The sequence below is a fragment of the Pseudorasbora parva genome, chromosome 15 (assembly GCF_024679245.1).
Source record: "Pseudorasbora parva isolate DD20220531a chromosome 15, ASM2467924v1, whole genome shotgun sequence".
Classification (NCBI taxonomy): domain Eukaryota; kingdom Metazoa; phylum Chordata; class Actinopteri; order Cypriniformes; family Gobionidae; genus Pseudorasbora; species Pseudorasbora parva.
The window spans coordinates 31,336,296-31,355,995 of NC_090186.1; the positions used below are offsets into that span (position 1 = coordinate 31,336,296).

The 19,700-nt window shown below is 37.1% G+C and overlaps 2 protein-coding genes across 5 annotated transcripts in view; one reads left to right on the plus strand and one right to left on the minus strand.

Moving 5' to 3' along the window:
• The window catches only part of firrm (fignl1 interacting regulator of recombination and mitosis), a 36,205-nt gene extending 28,897 nt beyond the window's left edge, over positions 1-7,308 (plus strand). The window contains exons 18-25 of one of the 4 annotated variants that reach the window (XM_067417698.1): positions 111-296; positions 791-907; positions 4,088-4,183; positions 4,297-4,386; positions 6,130-6,234; positions 6,548-6,628; positions 6,712-6,843; positions 6,942-7,308. In XM_067417698.1, coding sequence (XP_067273799.1) covers positions 111-296; positions 791-907; positions 4,088-4,183; positions 4,297-4,386; positions 6,130-6,234; positions 6,548-6,628; positions 6,712-6,843; positions 6,942-7,148 — 1,014 coding nt within the window. In that variant the 3' untranslated portion in view covers positions 7,149-7,308. Of the gene's footprint in view, positions 1-110; positions 297-790; positions 908-4,087; positions 4,184-4,296; positions 4,411-6,038; positions 6,235-6,547; positions 6,629-6,711; positions 6,844-6,941 lie in introns of those variants that run through there. The other 3 variants (XM_067417696.1, XR_010898087.1, XM_067417699.1) reach the window with 3 other exon arrangements.
• Positions 7,309-8,224: 916 nt separating this feature from the next.
• scyl3 (SCY1-like, kinase-like 3) lies at positions 8,225-17,303 on the minus strand. Its single transcript, XM_067417700.1, has 14 exons — positions 17,129-17,303; positions 16,450-16,648; positions 15,752-15,937; positions 15,533-15,646; positions 13,933-13,989; positions 13,282-13,384; positions 12,707-12,818; positions 12,414-12,491; positions 12,198-12,337; positions 11,917-12,104; positions 11,610-11,781; positions 9,778-9,948; positions 8,909-9,663; positions 8,225-8,804 (listed from the first exon to the last, which is right to left on the minus strand). Exons 2-14 carry the CDS (start codon positions 16,612-16,614, stop codon positions 8,748-8,750), a joined length of 2,298 nt encoding a protein of 765 aa, XP_067273801.1. The 5' UTR covers positions 16,615-16,648; positions 17,129-17,303; the 3' UTR covers positions 8,225-8,747.
• Between the last annotated feature and the right edge of the window lie 2,397 nt (positions 17,304-19,700).

Here is a 19,700-nt window from a genome sequence, read left to right on the forward strand (position 1 = left end):
AATTGATGAGGTTATTAGTTTTTTGCTTCCTAATAGAGTTTGTTCCCATGGTTGTTTTGAAGGTACCAAAATGGTACATTTCTAAATATGATGAAGTGTTTTTGTGACAGGTGGAGTTTGTGGAACGCTTCCCTCCCTCTCAGGAGGAGAACCTGTGTGTGTGGCGTCACATCCTGCTGAGGTGTTTGTGTGTGGAGGCACGTATACAGGTGGAGAAAGAGGTGCTTGCCATGGCTTCTGTTGTGCTCCAGGAATGGCAGAATAGTGGCCACAGGCTGGGAGATATACCAAGACTGGTAAGTTAAGGGAAGAGATAGTGCTGCCACCAACTGCATAATCTTTTGATACTTAACAGGATATTTTCCATCATTTCGCATAAGGCCTTGATTTTACAACCATCAAAAATGCTGCCATATAAACTCTACCTAACCACCGACAGTTCACCCATATTTATCCATCTGTGCTAATCTGATGGCAGAGGAAATGAAGAGGCTTGGATCCAGAAGTTCCAAGGCTGTGAATGTGTTTGACCCTAAATAAATACTGATAAGGGTTGTTTTAGATTTTTTTTTAAATGATAATGGACACGAAACAAAAGACTGCACTTGGCCGTGGAAAACTCAGGGACTTTTATTTTTATTTCAACACTTAAGGTTTTATTGTGCTTTTGATTATACACTTCCACAGTGCGTCAGTTATATTTCACACTCTGCCCTTAAAAACCAGACTCGCCTTTAAGATAAATATGCTTAGTACCCATTTTTAACTCTTGTTTCTCTTTGTGATTCAGAACCGAATACTGGGTTGTGTGTTGTTGGTGATAGGAGGGAGCAGCCTGCAGGCTGAATGTGTGCTGTCTTCTGTGAAGATAATTTCTCAGCTGTGGAGTCACATGAGTAGCAACCAGGTGACCAGATTTCACATACCATAAACTTTTTTGTACAAGTTTTGTATCAGTTACGTTTTTTTATTCAGCAAGAATGGATTAAATGTATCAGAAGTTATAGTAATGACATTAAATACAGTTACAAAAGATTTCTATTTCAAATAAATACTGTACTTTTAAGTTTTCTATTTGACAAAGTTTACTAAAAAAATGGGTGTGTAGCATAGCCAATATCTGTATCTGTAACAATCTTATAATTATTTGTTTCTGCGTCTCTCTGGAAGTGGGCATGGCTTTAACCGGAAATTCTTGAACTTTACATGAGAAGTTTTAAATGTAATTTTGTTCCTTTCATAGTTTTCAGTGATTGAAAATTGCAAAAAAACAAAAACAAATTTGACTTACTATGGATATAAATGCAAATCTAAACAAATTATAAAAAATACACAAATGCTTGCCATCTTGGGGAGCGAGTGAGACTCTGCAAATTTCTTAGTTAACACTCATTCATGTTTTATACCTTACAAGGTTTAAAACATTTAAATAGACATATCTAAAAGTAGAAAAGTCTTTTGACACTCTTGTCAAAGTCCTGATTTTCGATCTAATTTTTTTGCTCATTTCATTCATGAAGTGCACACTCTTATTACACACTTTTATTTAGATTTAAGATGTTTATGTATAATATCATGATCTATCTCTTTGCTCACCTGTTATCCAGCCAGCATGAGAATTGAAAACAAATCCCAGTTTTCATTAAAAAAAAACAGCAGCACAACTGTTTTCAAGATTAATAACAGTAAGAAATGTTTCAAATCAGCATATTAGAATGATTTCTTAAGGATTATGTGGCAGTAATGATGCTGGAAATTACACTTTCTAATCAGAGGAGTGAATTGCATTATAAAATATTTTATATTATGGTCTGTCTGAATACTCAATTCTGATTGGCTGGAAAGTGATAAAACCGTTTAATGTACAGGTAGTTCCAAGTTAGTCGAATCTCCTTTCTATATTGATATTTTCATTGAAGCTCACACACATAGACCTACGTCACTTTCATACAGAAAGTGTAGTGCAGATTGCGCTGCACACTCAAACATTCAGGAGCACATAAACTTATCAACACTGTCCTGTGACTTTCAGTAATAAAATAACTGGATCACTACATTATATTTCTCAGCAACAGGGGATTACTACGCTATTTTTAAGTAATAAACACATCTTCGTTATTACAGCTTTTCTCGATTGTTTACACACATTTTCTGAAAGCATGCCTCATACTCTCAGAACTCTACACACAAATCAGAAAACACACACAATGGGCAAAACCCCTAATTTCTTCTGCAAAATGAAAATTTACATTCAAAACAATGCTATTTCTTAAAATGGTATTTTGTTTTCAAATGACACACACAAACCAGCATATGAATAGACATTTATAAGAACCAGTTGAACTCTGATGTGCTTAATGTAAAACACTATGATGAATGAAAAACAATTTTCTATTCATCATAATGACTTGGTTCACTGTTATACTTAGCTACATACAGTAAATACATGGTGTATATTTCACAACACACTTGTGACAAATATATTTTATTTTTCACAGAAAAAAAATGTACGCATAGTTGCACATACAGTGGTCTACATACAAAACAACAGAAGAATTCACTGTATAGTTACAGTAAAAAAAACCCAAAAAAACGAAATATGCTGCTCCAAAACAGAAGAGCTCACCTGAGCCCTTTTATGCCAAAGCTCAGTTTTATAATTACAAGTTTTACAAGCTCTATCAAACAGTGTGATAAGTGTTTGCCCATGTGAGGAGTCAGTATGCATATTTGAATGGCAGTGTGTTCCTTGTGAAAACAAGATTTTTCTGCATGAAAATTGTGGCAAGGATTGTGTGTAGTGTTTTGAAGTGTTTGTGATTCAGGGGGTTGGTGCATGAGTTACATGTTGTGGCCATTGTGTCTCAAGTACCAGTATTTGTGTGTAAACAATTGAGAACCTGTAATAGAGAGACACTGAACAGACACGGATACGAATCTCTCCCTCAATCTCAATAATTAACTCAAATAATAATAAAAGATTCAAATTCCTTCATACTAATTTTACTTTATATCCGTGTCTGATTCAAAGCAAGCAGAATGCTATATCTAACAAGCCTTAACTGACGAAAATAACCGTCAATTTTATCCTTCTCAAATATTATGCTGCAAACATCAATAATTAGCCAGACAAGCCAGACCCACATCAAGATGTTTGGTCTGGAAACTCACCATTGACAGATCAATCCGAGGGGCGGGATAAACGGCTGTCTTTCAAACTCCCTCTACACGCGATAGGATAGCGCTACACCAACCAGAGCAATGAAGGTGAAACAGAGCTAATTGATAGATAACATTCGCTGTATCCGGTCAGCAAAACTCTAAACACATCTTCCCTTTTTAAGAATGACTTCAGTGCCGTTCTTTTCTGAGAGAAAAGCTTAACTCCAAGTCTTTCAGAGTCGTGGTCAAAGCTGATTCGAAAGACCGCTGTTAGCCAGTTTCTGTGTTTACCAGTAGCCCGCAAGCGCAACTCTGCCTTCGTCATTATGGCCCTGCTCACCGACTCTATACACGATGTGATTGGCCTGACCAGAGTTTGGTTTTTACAGCTCAGAAGTGTATTGAGAGTTGCTAGATGATACTCGCGGCAGATTAGATCTGCTGCCGCTAGGGTGCGTCCAAAATTCTAGGCTAATCAATAACAGCTTTAAGTTGTAAATTCAGACAAATAACCATGGTATTGGCGGGTTAATCCACGGCTAGCTGTGCAATAAATAATTTCAATTAACTCTGCATCGCGTCGGGCACTTTGCCTCTACGTCGTGCATTAAAATCATTTAATGCACAGCTAGCCGTGGATTATCCCTTACTTGAAACATTAAAAATAGTAAACTATTTAACTATTAAAATAGTTATTTTAAAGTGTAATAATTGTTCACAATATTATGGCTTTTATTTTATTTTTGATCATATAAATGCAACCTTGCTGAACACAAGAGCTTTTGCCAAAACAAAATTTGAACGGGTTTACACAAATAAGTTTATATGTTAAGCAGTTGCACTTACATGGATGACATTAGAAAACAAAAAATCATGTTCCCATTCAGTTATTAGGTTTATTTTAGTTTTCCTTCACTATCATCAGGTGCAGGATCATCCTCCTCTCCAGTGCACTGTGAAGCTACTCCTGTCATTGTCTGCATTTCTGATCAAAAGTTTAGAGCCACAAGTCATCGTTCAGGTGATTTTTTTTGACATTACATTCAGTGGGTCATTTTTTTTTTCTGTATATTTTTAGAACCTTCATAGTTCTTTTTTTTTTTTTAAGCATTATATATCTTTGTTATTTTTCAGGCTGTTTCCTGCTTGAATGGTTTGCCTATCCAGAAATGCTCAGATGACCTGCTTTTAGCTGCTTTGGAGTTCCTTGCTTCCACAGGAAAAGTATTTTTTCCTCCAAATATTCAGGTACAGTATTGTTCAAAATAATAGCAGTACAATGTGACTAACCAGAATAATCAAGGTTTTTAGTATTTTTTTTATTGCTACGTGGCAAACAAGTTACCAGTAGGTTCAGTAGATTGTCAGAAAACAAACAAGACCCAGCATTCATGATATGCACGCTCTTAAGGCTGTGCAATTGGGCAATTAGTTGAAAGGGGTGTGTTCAAAAAAATAGCAGTGTCTACCTTTGACTGTATAAACTCAAAACTATTTTGTACAAACATTTTTTTTTTCTGGGATTTAGCAATCCTGTGAATCACTAAACTAATATTTAGTTGTATGACCACAGTTTTTTAAAACTGCTTGACATCTGTGTGGCATGGAGTCAACCAACTTGTGGCACCTCTCAGCTTCCACTCCATGATTCTTTAACAACACTCCACAATTCATTCACATTTCTTGGTTTTGCTTCAGAAACAGCATTTTTGATATCACCCCACAAGTTCTCAATTGGATTAAGGTCTGGAGATTGGGCTGGCCACTCCATAACATTAATTTTGTTGGTTTGGAACCAAGACTTTGCCCGTTTACTAGTGTGTTTTGGGTCATTGTCTTGTTGAAACAACCGTTTCAAGGGCATGTCCTCTTCAGCATAGGGCAACATGACCTCTTCAAGTATTTTAACATATGCAAACTGATCCATGATCCCTGGTATGCGATAAATAGGCCCAACACCATAGTAGGAGAAACATGCCCATATCATGATGCTTGCACCTCCATGCTTCACTGTCTTCACTGTGTACTGTGGCTTGAATTCAGAGTTTGGGGGTAGTCTCACAAACTGCCTGTGGCCCTTGGACCCAAAAAGAACAATTTTACTCTCATCAGTCCACAAAATGTTCCTCCATTTCTCTTTAGGCCAGTTAAGGTGTTCTTTGGCAAATTGTAACCTCTTCTGCACATGCCTTTTTTTTAACAGAGGGACTTTGCGGGGGGATTCTTGAAAATAGATTAGCTTCACACAGACGTCTTCTAACTGTCACAGTACTTACAGGTAACTCCAGACTGTCTTTGATCATCCTGGAGGTGATCATTGGCTGAGCCTTTGCCATTCTGGTTATTCTTCTATCCATTTTGATGGTTGTCTTCCGTTTTCTTCCACGTCTCTCTGGTTTTGCTCTCCATTTTAAGGCATTGGAGATCATTTTAGATGAACAGCCTATCATTTTTTGCACCTCTTTATAGGTTTTCCCCTCTCTAATCAACTTTTTAATCAAAGTACGCTGTTCTTCTGAACAATGTCTTGAACGACCCATTTTCCTCAGCTTTCAAATGCATGTTCAACAAGTGTTGGCTTCATCCTTAAATAGGGGCCACCTGATTCACACCTGTTTCTTCACAAAATTGATGACCTCAGTGATTGAATGCCACACTGCTATTTTTTTGAACACACCCCTTTCAACTAATTCAACTAATTACCCAATTGCACAGCCTTAAGAGCGTGCATATCATGAATGCTGGGTCTCATTTGTTTTCTGAGAATCTACTGAACCTACTGGTAACTTGTTTGCCACGTGGCAATACAAAAATATACAAAAAACCTTGATTATTCTGGTTAGTCACATTGTACTGCTATTATTTTGAACAATACTGTATAAGTGGAAAATAAGTCAGACCGAAAAGTCCCTTTCATTTAGCCGTTTCTCTTTGTTTGCATATGAATATGTTTGCGTGTGACTACAGTGCCAAGTTTTGCCCAGAATCAGTGATCTGTTTAATGGTCTCCTGACTCACCCATCCTGGCTGATACTCCATCATGTCCTGGAGGCATTTGGAGGCTTTGCAGAGGTCAGAATTTTCTCCTTATAACAATTTTTAATGAAATGTTTGTTTTTAATTAATCAGGCAGTTATCCTCAATTGTTCAATTTGCAATTAAGTAAATCAAAAGTGAATATATGATAGTTTTGAAACAAAAATTCTGACTTATAATAACTAATATAAGGGTGCATTTCCTTGTAAACCCAAATTATGTATTTTGGTTATTAATATTAATTTGGTAGAAAATCTAAAAGCTCATCCATTTATTTATATGTATATACAGTATATATTAGTATTAAGGTGACTTGTAATGTATCTCACATCTCTTTTTAAACTTTAAGATAACCAACCACGAGGAAGTGATTTCTCAAACACTGACATCAGAGGAGGTCAAAACCAAAGTGTTAAATTTCCTCAGTAAGGTAAGAAGTGAGATATGCATAAACATTAAATGTATAATTTTGTTTTAGTGGTCTTATATAGACTATTGTATTACTTTCAATAGACCGTCTCACAGCTGGAGTCTGGGGAAGTGAGATTAGAACGTCTCAAGGAGTGGAGGAGTATAATAGAGAAACACTGTGAGCAAATGGAGCGTGAGAACAGCTCATCTGTACACACACCGCTTACTGAGGAGGTGATTGAGTGAAATGATATCTTACTTTCCTGTCTGACATACATTGCAGAATGTTTTTGTTTTTTTTTACTAATTCTATAATTCGTCTTCTCTGCCAGCCATGTCCAAAAAAGCCAAGACAAGAGACCAACACAGAAGAGGAGTATGAACGATACCTCCAGACAGCAGAAAATGCCTTGAAAGCACTGCAGGCTATAGAGGGGCCGGGCCACAGCCCATCCCCTCCAGTGTGGGTCAAGGACAGACTTCAGGTCTTACAGACACTGATAACTCAAATCAACACCACTGCAGAACAGCAGCTCTGATTCAACCACCCCCTCTACATCTGGTTGCTTTTAACACAATACTTGTTTGTTCTATAACACTATTTTTGGTGACGTCACCTACGATTTTTGTATAGAAGTTTATGGAAAAAGATCACTCCAAAATACCAATTAATTGTTCATTAAACTTTATTAAAATGTATTACTTTGTATATTTTATTAGCCTGACAAGCCAGACCCACATCAAGATGTTTGGTCTGAAAACTCACCATTGACAGGGCTCAATCCAAGGGGAGGGATAAACGCCTGTCTTTCAAACTCCCTCTGCACGGCGTGCGCGCAATTGGATAGCGCTACAACCAACCAGAGCAACGAAGGTGAAGCAGAGGTAGTTGAAATCTTAAACTTTCGCTGTTGAAATCTGGTCGGCTTATCAATGGCTAGAGAATACCAAACCAATAATGTACTGTGAGAGTCACGCTCTGAAATAATTCCCACATCTCACCAGGAGATGGCGATGCCGTTTTAATTAACTCCTTCAAGTGGATTATATTAGTTGAGTAATGTGGGGAATAGTGAGTGAGGGTATAGGGGGCAGTTTAGAACACAGCATAAATCTTTTTTTAAGAAACACTTGGTTCACAATAAGATATATAAAATGCATTTACACATTTTTTAAATAGAAGAAAATTTAGTATGCAAATAAATGCACAAAAGGTGGTTAATTGCAATTCAGCATTTAAATATTACATTGACATCATGGCCATCAGCTAAATCTTTAATTGTAAAGCTGGGTTCACACCGCACTGACAGACACCAACAATCACCAGATTACATCAGTTTGTTGGAAAATCTTACCATACTGCTCAGACATTCCATAACCTGACAAACACAAATTGAACATGTTCAGTCGCTGAAAACAAATGCCAACCAATGGGCTAACACTCTGATCTGAAATCCAACAAACATGTCTGCTGGCTTTGGTTGGTGTCTGTCGGTGCAGTGTCAACTAGCCTTAAGTCAGTGGGAGATTTTTTTATTTTAGTCAACATAAAATTAAAATTGAATCAGATTTAACTTAATACTGTACATGTGGAAAGGAATCAAAACAGGTCAAATACCATAAAACCATTTTATTTAATCAGCAGCTGATAATACAAATAAATTATGTCATGCTCACCCAAATCTAGTCAACAGAAATTAGAGTCTATGTATTTTTATTTTTCAAGTTGAGGTTGTCTGTCTTCTAAGGCTCAATGAACAACAAAAAAGCCGTATGGCACAAATAAAACCAGCATTAGAAGTGGATGTATTTTCAAGTTATATATCCCTCCTCAATGTAACAACTGAGGGATTTCTAGTAGAATTTGGCATATTTAGGTCCGTCATGCTATTTTGAACAAACAAATGGGCACAGAACCTTTTTCAGTAGCCCAACAATTTCTATGGCAACAGTACATTGATTATCATATTGGATTGGGTGGGGGAATCTGAAAATACACTATTCTCTTAAATTATAGTTCTTAGTAACTACATTGTCATCTAATTGGTTGGTCTTAAGTGACAATATCATGATGGCATATGTAACTGTTTTTGTATGGGAATCTCTCTCATATGGCTTTCTGTAGAGGACCAAACTGATCACCACGTGTTCTCGTCTTCCCAGTTGAGGTCATCACCCCAACCTTCAGCCTCAGTCTGTGAAAACAAAACATTTTTAACACATGCAATTCAATTTTATTTATCGTCATACTTTAGTTATCAAATTCTTTTTTTTTTTTAAATCGCACAGCTGAACTTACCTCAGTCAAGTCAGCTGCAGCAAATTTGGCAGTGAGGCTTAGTCTATCTGTTGATGGGTCTGATGTTGTGTGTCCCGTGACGGGTTCACTAGTCGAGCTCTCCACAGGGAGCAGAAAAGATGAGGAAGACAGCTTTATATCTGGGACCATGTCTGCAAAGAAGTCTAGTTCTGGGTCTTTCTCTGGCTTCTTCTTCACCGCAATTGTGAACTCCTCTCCGAGATTCCCAGCTTCAGGGCTTTTGATTGTGCTTTTTGCTAAGCTTGTTTTGCTGGGTTTGAGGGTGTCAGTTCCCTGGCCCCAGCTGGTGTCCCATGACGAGGTATGGTTATGATCTGGAACACTTTTGACACTAAGGTTCAGTTTGAGTGCTCTTGACTGCCTTGGAGGTCCGCCTCTAGGTTCAGGCAGATATGACACACTGCTTTTTGTTGATGTCTTTGGTACAGAGACTGGTAAAGGAGTGGAGGGTGATTGTTCTGAGTCTTCAAAATCATCCCAGGGTTCCACGCTCTCATTCACATTGTCAGTTGGTATGGTGGAGTTGCTCTGATCTGGGATGTTTGCTGACCGAATGCTGATCTGGACTGATTGGCTCTTGTCTTTCTCTGCCTCCTCTGTGTCACTCCAGTTAGGCCAGTCTTCGTCGGATCTCACCGCTCCGTTACTTTTCATGCTGTCCACAGCCTGTGTGCCCATTTTGTACCCATTCAAATGGAACAACATATCGCTGCTGCTCAACCCTGGAAAGACCACTTGTTTTAGAAGTGTTGCACAATCAAACACCAAGTAAGGAAAAATCACTGCTTGATAAGCAGTTCAGAATTATATGCTGTTAAGAAATATTGTAAGTGTCAGCTGTGCCATACCTGCTCTCTCTGCAATGGTGAGCTGGGTAGTGTTTTTTTCAGTTGCTTGGAAGGAGTACATATTTTCTATAACAACCTTTTTGTCGTCTAAGCCCTTGGGGAACACATTCAGAACTTTTGATGGTTGTGAGATATGGGGATGCAATGGCCCAACAATATGCACAGGCGATGCTGCATAGGGAAAAGTTACAATTTAGATGAGTGCATGGGTTTTTTATAACATTAAAATCTCGATCTGTTTGTAATCAGTGTGATTAATCTCAAATTTTAGAGAAAGAAAAAGATATCAAATATATAAAATTTGATGCAGCAGCGGCCTCCAGTGGCCAGAAAACAATGTTAGTACTAGGGATGTTAACGCTTAATCGATGATCGAATAATTGTCCTTGACCCAGTTTAATCAATGTTCAATAAGTTTTATCGATTAAATGTCTTATGCGTGTGCATGCTGCTCAACCGCAAAACATGGGAGGAAAAATTAAGCGAGTGTGCTGTTGTCATGAGAAATCATGTCCCCCTTTGAAAGTGTCTGCTTAGGACCCAGCGTGGTAACTGTTTTAAAAGCTTGATCAAAAGCCGTTATCGCAGTGTTTCTGAGTAAAAATACATATACAAAATCATAGCATAGTAATGTACCTATAATGTAAATAATAAAGAATAACAAAGTATACAGAAGAATAAAAAAGTAATAATATACTGCACAAAATAAATTCAACTGGATTTTTTACAAATTGTATACCTACCTACCATATTTCACCAAACACTGAGGTCCTGTGATAATAGTAGTCCCGTGCGAATCTCTGCGATTTGGCCAGGATTAGGCGGATCGTATATAATTTTTGCAAGGTTTTTATTTCCTGTGCACATTTCTATCTTTATCTTTCATGAAGAATGGAGGCTGCATTTATAATGCGCACCGTTATACATTCCTGTATGGCCATACAGATTACTTTCACTTTTTCAGGAGCCAACTGATTGAATGGTGAGTTTAATATTAATATCAATACTATTCTTAATGAAAAACATAACAGAGCAGTACAACGCTTAAATGGGCGCTTTAACATTTAGCTTTGAAACTGAATCTTCCGCTGTATATTGTCAGCTTCTCACTCGTGATAAATGAAATCTGATTCCTGCTGTCTGTGCTCAGTTAGTTCAGTTTTTAATTGTAGCGTCTGTTCTCTGAATTAAATAATTTGTATTTCTATAAAACAATCAAAACGATATCGATACATATGACTGTTTATGATTTCGTACAGCTATCTATAACCAAAAAACATTTACATGTCTTGACATCATATCCGGGAGAAAAGTCTGTAAATTCGAGTAAAATCACAGGCTTTGCTTATCCGTGCGAATGGGCCACGCAAAACTCAGATGTGGGGAAATAATTTCTAAATCACAGAGGTCCCTAGATAATACTAATCACGTGTGAATATGAATAGTGCTTAAGATTGGGACTGTCATATTACATAACATTAACACTATTTTAATAAATCATTGTAAATTCATTAGGTTTAGTTGCTCCAGGAAGAGCGTACACACTTTCTGGATAACAGATCTGAGACAGCGTTGGCGACCCGTTGTATTAGAAGTTATATTTTATTATTAAATATTTATCACATCGACTCATTTTACAGTCTTATAGCCCTAACAAACCCTTCTCATTTGGTGAGAAAGATGGTGTTTTCAGCAATTAATTGATTGTTAATTCAAACGACGATCGATCATGGGAATTTGTGTAAATTGACATTCCTAGTACCATCAAAGGTGTTTCATACCAGAGCATCTGCATTTGCTTTATAAATACAATCCAGCTACAGGAGACTTACTTTCTGGGGTGACCTCTGTGGACTTAGGGAAGTTTGGCGTAGTCTGTTTAAAAACTTTTGTCCTCTCCCCACCAACAACCACTTGGGCACCCAGCAACGGGACAAGCACAGCCAAGCTCTGTAGTGTCATAGCGACGAGCGAGTCATTTGTATCCCTCATTCCCAGCAAAACCTGCATGATAAAGTGTGGAAAATAACTGAAATAATCACAGTATTAATATAATTATATAACTTTAAAACATGAATTTACTCATTTTACATTTCTCCAAAGCAGCTGTTGATACAAGCACAAACATTCTCAAAGTACCTGAGGAAGAATCTGTTTTTTGAGTTCTTCATGAGGAAAGAACTCTGCATAGATGTGAATGTGGGAGAGAAGCACAATCCTGACGTGTTCCTCGTTCACTTTATAGAGCTTGAGGAGCTGAGGAACCACATATCTCCGATACAAAGACAAAGATAGAAGACACTCCTCCCCAGAACTCACACTCGTGTCTGTACATCAAGAAACATATAGAACGCATCACCACTAAGTCAATAATGAAGCGTACAACGAGCATCTCCTAAAAGTTGACTGACTGGTTCTACCTTGCTTAGGCCGTAGGAGGTGAGGAAGGAAGCTTTTTACAGCCATTGGCTCAGCAAACACTAAAGAATTGAGCAGTTTAGGAGCCAGACGTGTAGCAATTAACACCTCTGGGAGGTTCTGAACTCGGTCCAAAAGAAACCTACAGAAACACACAGTTTTTAAAGCACAGCATGTCTTTCTTCTAATAAAATCATGTATTTGACAGGGAAGCTTACTTGAAGAATTCATTCTTCTCCTCCTCATTTTTCAGGGTCAAACTCTTCAGAAAATTCATGATATCTAAGAAGTCATTTCTATAAGAGAGGTTATATTTCAATACAGGAAAATGTACTTTTATAGTCATATTAAATTATATTTTTCTGCATTCTGCATAAAAAATACTGTAAAAACGGTCAAATAGTAAATATTACTACCATTTAGAGTGTAATGGCAAATAAATTGATTATTTTCAAAATACACTACCACGAATATACTATTAATTTAAATTGTGTAGTTTTCAAAAGCGAACCTGAAGAACGTGTGAGTTAGTAAACTGCTGAGAGATGTGCGAGACATGGGGTCAGGTGTCAATAGGCTGGCCTGCAGCATGTTCTTTAGACTCTCCAACAAATCATCTGCCACTGCGAAGTTTGGGTGGAGGACCACATGGAGGGCACAAAGATGGGGAGCAGACATGGAAAAATAAATAAAAACACATAAGAAACAGCGAATGGAAAAACTATTTAATGAGTGAGACTCACTAAAAGAAAAAAAAAGATAGCATAAAGGCAGCCACGCATATGTTTTCAATGAGCCTCTGCTCTAAAAACCAGCATAGTAGCCAAAATATTGCATCACTATTAAATTGCTCATGTGGATCATTTTGTTCTTTGTACGTGAAAATATCATAACCTGCTCTGAATGGAAAACGTGTCTTTAAAGAGTCTCTGGTGTGTAAAATCATTTTGATTGCAGTTGTCTGTCAATTAATAAATATGTCACAATGTCTGAGCAGTAAGGGCTTGGCAACTGCCACAACAGGATGAATCCTAGACACACTCAGCCTTCTTTACATGCGTATGTTGAATTAAGAGCGTTACTAACCATGTCCTGTCAGGAGTGGAAGAAGAGCCTCCACCATCACCCCAAATGAAAAAGCGTCTCGGGAGTGGGCATGCTTGTCGGGAAGCGTTTTGAATCCTTCCAGCTACAGAAAACAAAAACATTATTATATTACTTAGTCAGAATGATCAGGGCTGTGGTCATCCTGTAATTTTTCCCAGGTCTTGTGAATTCCGGCAAAAAAATTGATTATGATGAAAAATTGGGAGTTGGCAAGATTTTTTTTAGTCTTCTCTGCTTAACAAGAATACATTTATTTTATTAAAAATAGAGTAACGTTTTCTATTTTATTATAAATATATTTATAATATATATTTTAAAACATAAAGAATTCCTGTGATGGCAAAGTTAAATCAGTAGTCAATAATCCAGTCTTCAGTGTCACATGATCATTCAGAAATTATTCTAATATGATGATTTGGTGTTCAAGTAATATTTTTCTTATAATCAATGTTGAATACTACATTGTATTTGTATTAGTACACTGTTGCAAGTTCAAAAGAACAGCATTTATTTTAAATAGAAATCTTTTGTAACATTATAAATGTCTTTGCTCAATTTCATCAATTTAATGCATCCTTGCTGAATAAACTGACCACAAAATTTTGAATGGTGGCAAATATGGTTACCTACCTTTTCCTCGGGAGGAATGGCACCATTTTCTCTTACATTCTGGATACTACTGAGAAACTGGAAAGGAAGTCACACATACAAAGAGTTAAGAGTAATCAACTTTGCCTATATTTAATATAAAAGATATTGACCTATATCTTTTGAAACAAAAGAGTAAGTGAGACCTCGGGGGAGAGAAAGGATTTTCACCCACTTTAAAGGAACACACAGACTTTTTGGGATTTTAGCTTATTCACTGTATCCCCTAGAGTTAGATAAAGCAAGGCAAGGTAGTTTTATTTGTATAGCACATTTCATACACAATGGCAATTAAAAGTGCTTTACATAGAAATTAATTAAAGAATTCAAATAAAATAAAAACACAAGGACAATTAAAATAGTTGTAAAGAGTAATTTTTTTGTTTAAATTATTTTTTTAAACAGTTAACAGAGGAGCTTCTGCTTGCAGAAAGAGAATGCAACAGGGTTCGTAATAAAATGAGAATTATCATCGGCTTGGCTTTTCAGAGATGTTGAGAACTGATGGATTTGAAATGTTTTTCCAACAGCTCAGGTATTTTATTGAACTGATAAATTGGCATATGTAGCTCTCATATGTATGCATTATCTATTTATTTGAAGGGTCTTTTCCTGTTCTGGAATTTATTTTCAAGGAAGTACCGTGTCTATTAAAGGTGGGTTAAGTGCTATCTGGTAACCGTTGTTGATATTTCAAATCACCAAAACAAAACAAAAAGTCACCCCTTCAATCACAAAAACACAAACCCTTCTCATGAAGAACTCGATAGTACACGAGCATGACAGTCCAGCTAACGACATATTACAATTATGACAAGATTAGAGTTATAGCGATCACAAAACAAACTGTTCTCATGAACAACTCTATAGTACATGAGCACGACAGTCCAGCTAACGACATATTACAATTATGACTGGATATGGGTTATATAGATCATGAAAAGAGTAAGCAAGCATATATTAGGAGTATGGTATCTTGTCGGACACATTTTGTGAGCTGATGCTTGAGACAGATAGTGATGAGATTTAGATGCTCATACGGTGTGGAAATGAAGGGGTCTTTATCATCGCTGAAGTGAGCCACAATACGATTGCAAATGGACAAACAAGTGAACATGACACACGAGCTAGTCAAGCAAAAGCAGCTAGTTCTCGGCTATTGTCCGTCATGTGTTTTGAATAATGACGTGCACAGAGAAAGCGAGCGCTCTTCTCACCATCAATAGTAGACACGCCCCTTACCTGCTGATTGGCTACAAGTTTGTTATTCCACTCGGCCCGAGTCCTTTTTCTAAAACGGTTTTGAAATAACACTTACACCACCTTTAATGGCTATAGTTTTATTCATGTCTTCAGTTAGTCTGCTTGAGATCCTTTCCTTTTCAGTAGTGTTTTATGAGCAGTATGATAACGTATTAATCTGCAGTAACAGAGCTGAAGCACGTCTAAAACAAAGGGGTTTTCCCCCCCGCAAAATGCTTGCAGTTTTGTTTTTTAATCACTATAGGCCCAAAAGTTACATGGTGTACCTTTAAAATATGTATAAGGCAATAATTAGTACTTAAGTAGTTACAGATGTCACCTCTGGTGTTGCCTCTGAAAACTTGCAGACGGTTTCCATCCCCCCAAGCTTCCAATGGCCATCTTCACTGACAAACACTGAGGATATGCACACATTGTTGTGACTTGATTTGCCCTAAGAGACAAATATAAATTTTTTTAGTTAAAACAATGAGTATATAATGTCATTGCTCAGCTAAAAATAAAAAATAGTGTGAAATAAATGTAAATGGACTCTTACCCTGTCATGTAGAAAGACTAGTGCTTGCAGCAGGTCGTAGAGGCCTGCACAGATCTCCTCTGGAGTTAGATTGTCAAGCAGCCGTTTTAATGGTTGAACTGACTCTGTCACTAGATGTATACCGTGACCCTGCACTGAGCATGACAGGAAGCGAAGAAGACATGGATGCCTTAATGTCTTCAAGTGCTGTAAAGGAAGATGTATTCTCTCAGGTTAATTAATTTCAATGTACATGACATATTCATGACTGAACTATCTGAGAGATTTGGAGGTATGCTCTATGGTGTGATAAAAGTATTCATTTGTTTTGTTTGTTACTTGTCCCAAACTTGGCAGTGTATTATGATTTCCCTTTTTTTATATATAGAAAAATAAAAAGAATTTTAAAATTATTTCTGAAAGAGTATGTGACACTGAAGTAATTGCTGCTGAAAATTCAGCTTTGCCATAACAGTAATAAATGACTTGTATATAATTGAGTTATTGATCATTTATAACATAATAACTTTGTATTATTAAAATGTAAATACTTAATTCCCTTAGTTCAATTCAATCTGTGTTACTTCAAAGTTTTGATGACTTGAATACAGTTATACTAATAATAAAGTATTTGTGAGTACTACATGTGTCTAACGCTTTGTATAATGGCAGGTAACGTATTTTATAAGTGAGGTTACTTAATAGCTGTTCACTCATACCTTTGCAGCTTTATTGACTTTATCTTCATTGTCTTGCTTATGCACAAAGACGGAGGCAGGCTTGCCATCCTGGAGGAGTGCGGAGTACATGGTAAGACCAGAGGGCAGCGTCAGCAGCGGCTCTTCCAGAACACAGCTTGGCAGTGCACTGCTCTCAGCACCCATTCTTATACAGGGATGGTACCGTCTGCCTATCACACTGTTAGTGGAAAAACACAATGAATATCTGTACTAAAAAAAAGACAACATGTCTCCTTCATATGTATGCCGATGACAATGTCATAAAAATTAAATGCCACTGATCATTAGAAAAGGGCACAGTGTCACTGATACGCAATAAGGCACATGTAACATGTCAAAGGAGCAGAATGCTCGTTTCGATCCTTATTTAATCTCTTACCCTTATTTCAAAGACAATCGGTAATTAATATTCAGAAGTTGTCATAGTAATGATTGGCATATGGCTGCAATGAAATGCAAGTTTTCCAAACAACATGTCCTTTTAGGAATTCTTTACAGAGCATTTGTACTGTGTCAACACTGGCAGAATCACACTGGACAAGCTCTTAACGTCACACATTAGACTTGGTTCTCATTTATCACTCGGTATTTAGGAAAAGTGTTTATTTGTGTATCAATCTATACCCTATACATGACAGATGTACCGCGAGAAGACTACCTGTATGGCGGTGTCGCCTCACAGAAGCGAATTGCCTAGGAAAAACAGTTTTCCTTTCCAGTGGGCACCATTATTGCAAAAACTCTCAGCGTTTGCTTTCCATTAACTTCGACCAAGTCTTTTTGAAGCGGACAAACACTTTGAATTAATTTCCTCTGCCACAAATCGGTTGGTTTGTCACATAGACCGTAAAAAAATATGGACGACTCGACATCATCCGTTTCCGCTTGCCATATTTGAAGCTTTCAGGCAGCCTTGCACGGCGCGGACATCTTGGGACCGAGTCTGCGCAGTAGCGATTTCGGGACCGGAGTTGCGCAGTAGAGCGCAGGAAGTAGAGCAGGAAGTACAGTCGCGATATCAAAAGCCCGCCCACACGCTCGCAGATGCAGAACATTTAATTATGTTGGTGTGAAATAAACAGTTATGGAAATGTAGAAATTAAAGCTAAAGCTCTAATCTGCTCCCAAAAATTTCGAAAAAAGTCCGTTAGTGCCTCAGTGACAACTTCACTCAGAGAAGCCGTCAGTCTCAGCTGTCAATCATGACGTCACACCCCCGTTTTTATAGCATCAAATAACTAACTCAAACTAAACTTATTTTTAAAACGAACACCTGAAATGAAATCATCGTGATGATAACTGCCTTCAGTGACATATACTAACTTTGGGGAAACATTTTTGAAGTGTAATTTTATTATTTAGTTTGCCTCGTGTCCATTAGAAATCACAGAGGGGCGGCTATACTGGGACCGGTCACCGGGGGGCGATCGAGGCGCGAAAGCTTCAGTAAATGAGAGGGAGACTGCAGGCTTGGTTTGTCACTGCATCGATTATGGCACGAAGCACTTCCTGTTCGCAAACGGTAAACACCGACTCTTCCTGTTATAGATTTGGACGAAACCATCTTGCTGTATAGGGGTGACTGTCGTTCAGTATCGAAAGGGGAATAGTTCTGTCAAGATTCCCTTTTTAGCTCAGCATTTTACGGAATATGATTAATTTAAAATATTGTTTTTGCTACACACACTTGCACATGAAGGTGTTTTAAAGTGTACTGTTACTATGTATATTTACTCAATTCATCTCCACCGAAATATCGTCAATGGTTTACCCGTCGGTGGTGTGAGATAATGCAGGTAGACGGTAGAGTAGACCAAACTAGCCTACTACTACTACTACCCCCCCCCCCCCCACACACACACACACACACACACACTTAAGCCAGACAGTGATGCTCCATCCCACATACTAGCATACGACTAACTTAAACTCATTTAAATACATGTATAAAATGTCAAACGCTCTTTACAAAGGACGAATGCACAGATCCTATACACTGATACACATATGCTTTTATCCCAACTGTTTACATTCACTTAAGATATAATCAACATTGTTTATGAGAATACTCGCTGAAATTAACCTTTTGACATTTTCATTTAGCTATAAACTATAAATCAGTGTTCAAAAAATGCTGGGAAATCATTGAACTTCACACGACCCGACAAGAGTAATTCCTGAAAGGCTTTCTGCAAAAACCCAAACACCTTTTAAAGAAGAAAAAAAATCATCCACTGACTTTCAAAGCTACTACTGAAACAACTTTTGACTTTGAGGAAATTATAGAAACAGAAATGTGGTGGAGTAAAAGGTTCAATATTTGTCTTTAAAAATACTCAAGTAGGCTACAGATACTGAAAAAGTGTACTTAAGTAGAGTGCTCAAGTAAATATACTGTCCACCTCTGCATATAGACGTAATGGTTTTATACTACCATATATTCTATCCCCCTACTACCCCCTACCCCTAAACCACCCATCACATGAAACTTTCTGCATTTTTACATTTTTAAAAGAACTCATTCTGTGTGATTTATAAGCTGCTGTACCCATGGGGACCTCAATTTAGGTCCCTACAGTGCACACACACACACAAATAAATAAAAGAAAAAAAATGAAATAAACAAACAATAAAATGCATGTGACATTTTTTAAATGGATACAATGTAAACAAACGATCAAAAGTTATATAAGATAAAAATATACAAAGGAAAAAACTGCAAAACAACACGATTCCAAACAGTGTAAGGCCTAATGCATTACTAATTATTTACGGTGGAATACGGTATAATGGATTACTTTCAATTATTCTCTTATTAAATTACAGTAATTGCATTAAATATTGTATAGACTAACAATTATATATAGGCTATAGAACATTAGTGGATTTAACATCAAAATGTAACGTCTAATGTTAAAATGTTAACATTTCCCATTTAAATTGGCTACTTTGGTCTGTTCAAGAATAATTTATGCAATGTTAAAATATATTTTTTTTAAAAAAAGTTCACCATTTATATATCGATTTTGTTCAACTGGTCGAGGTTGATATAAGTAAAGTAATTAGTAACAGGCCTAAGTAAAGCAATTGTTTGAGCTTTTAGAGAGGTCTTCTCTTTAGAATTCTTAATCTAATCAGTACACTGTTGATGATGTAGCATAATTAGATGTGAATTACTTGTAATTAATTACTTTTTTAGAGTAGGCTAACTTACCCAATAGTTGTCCCAA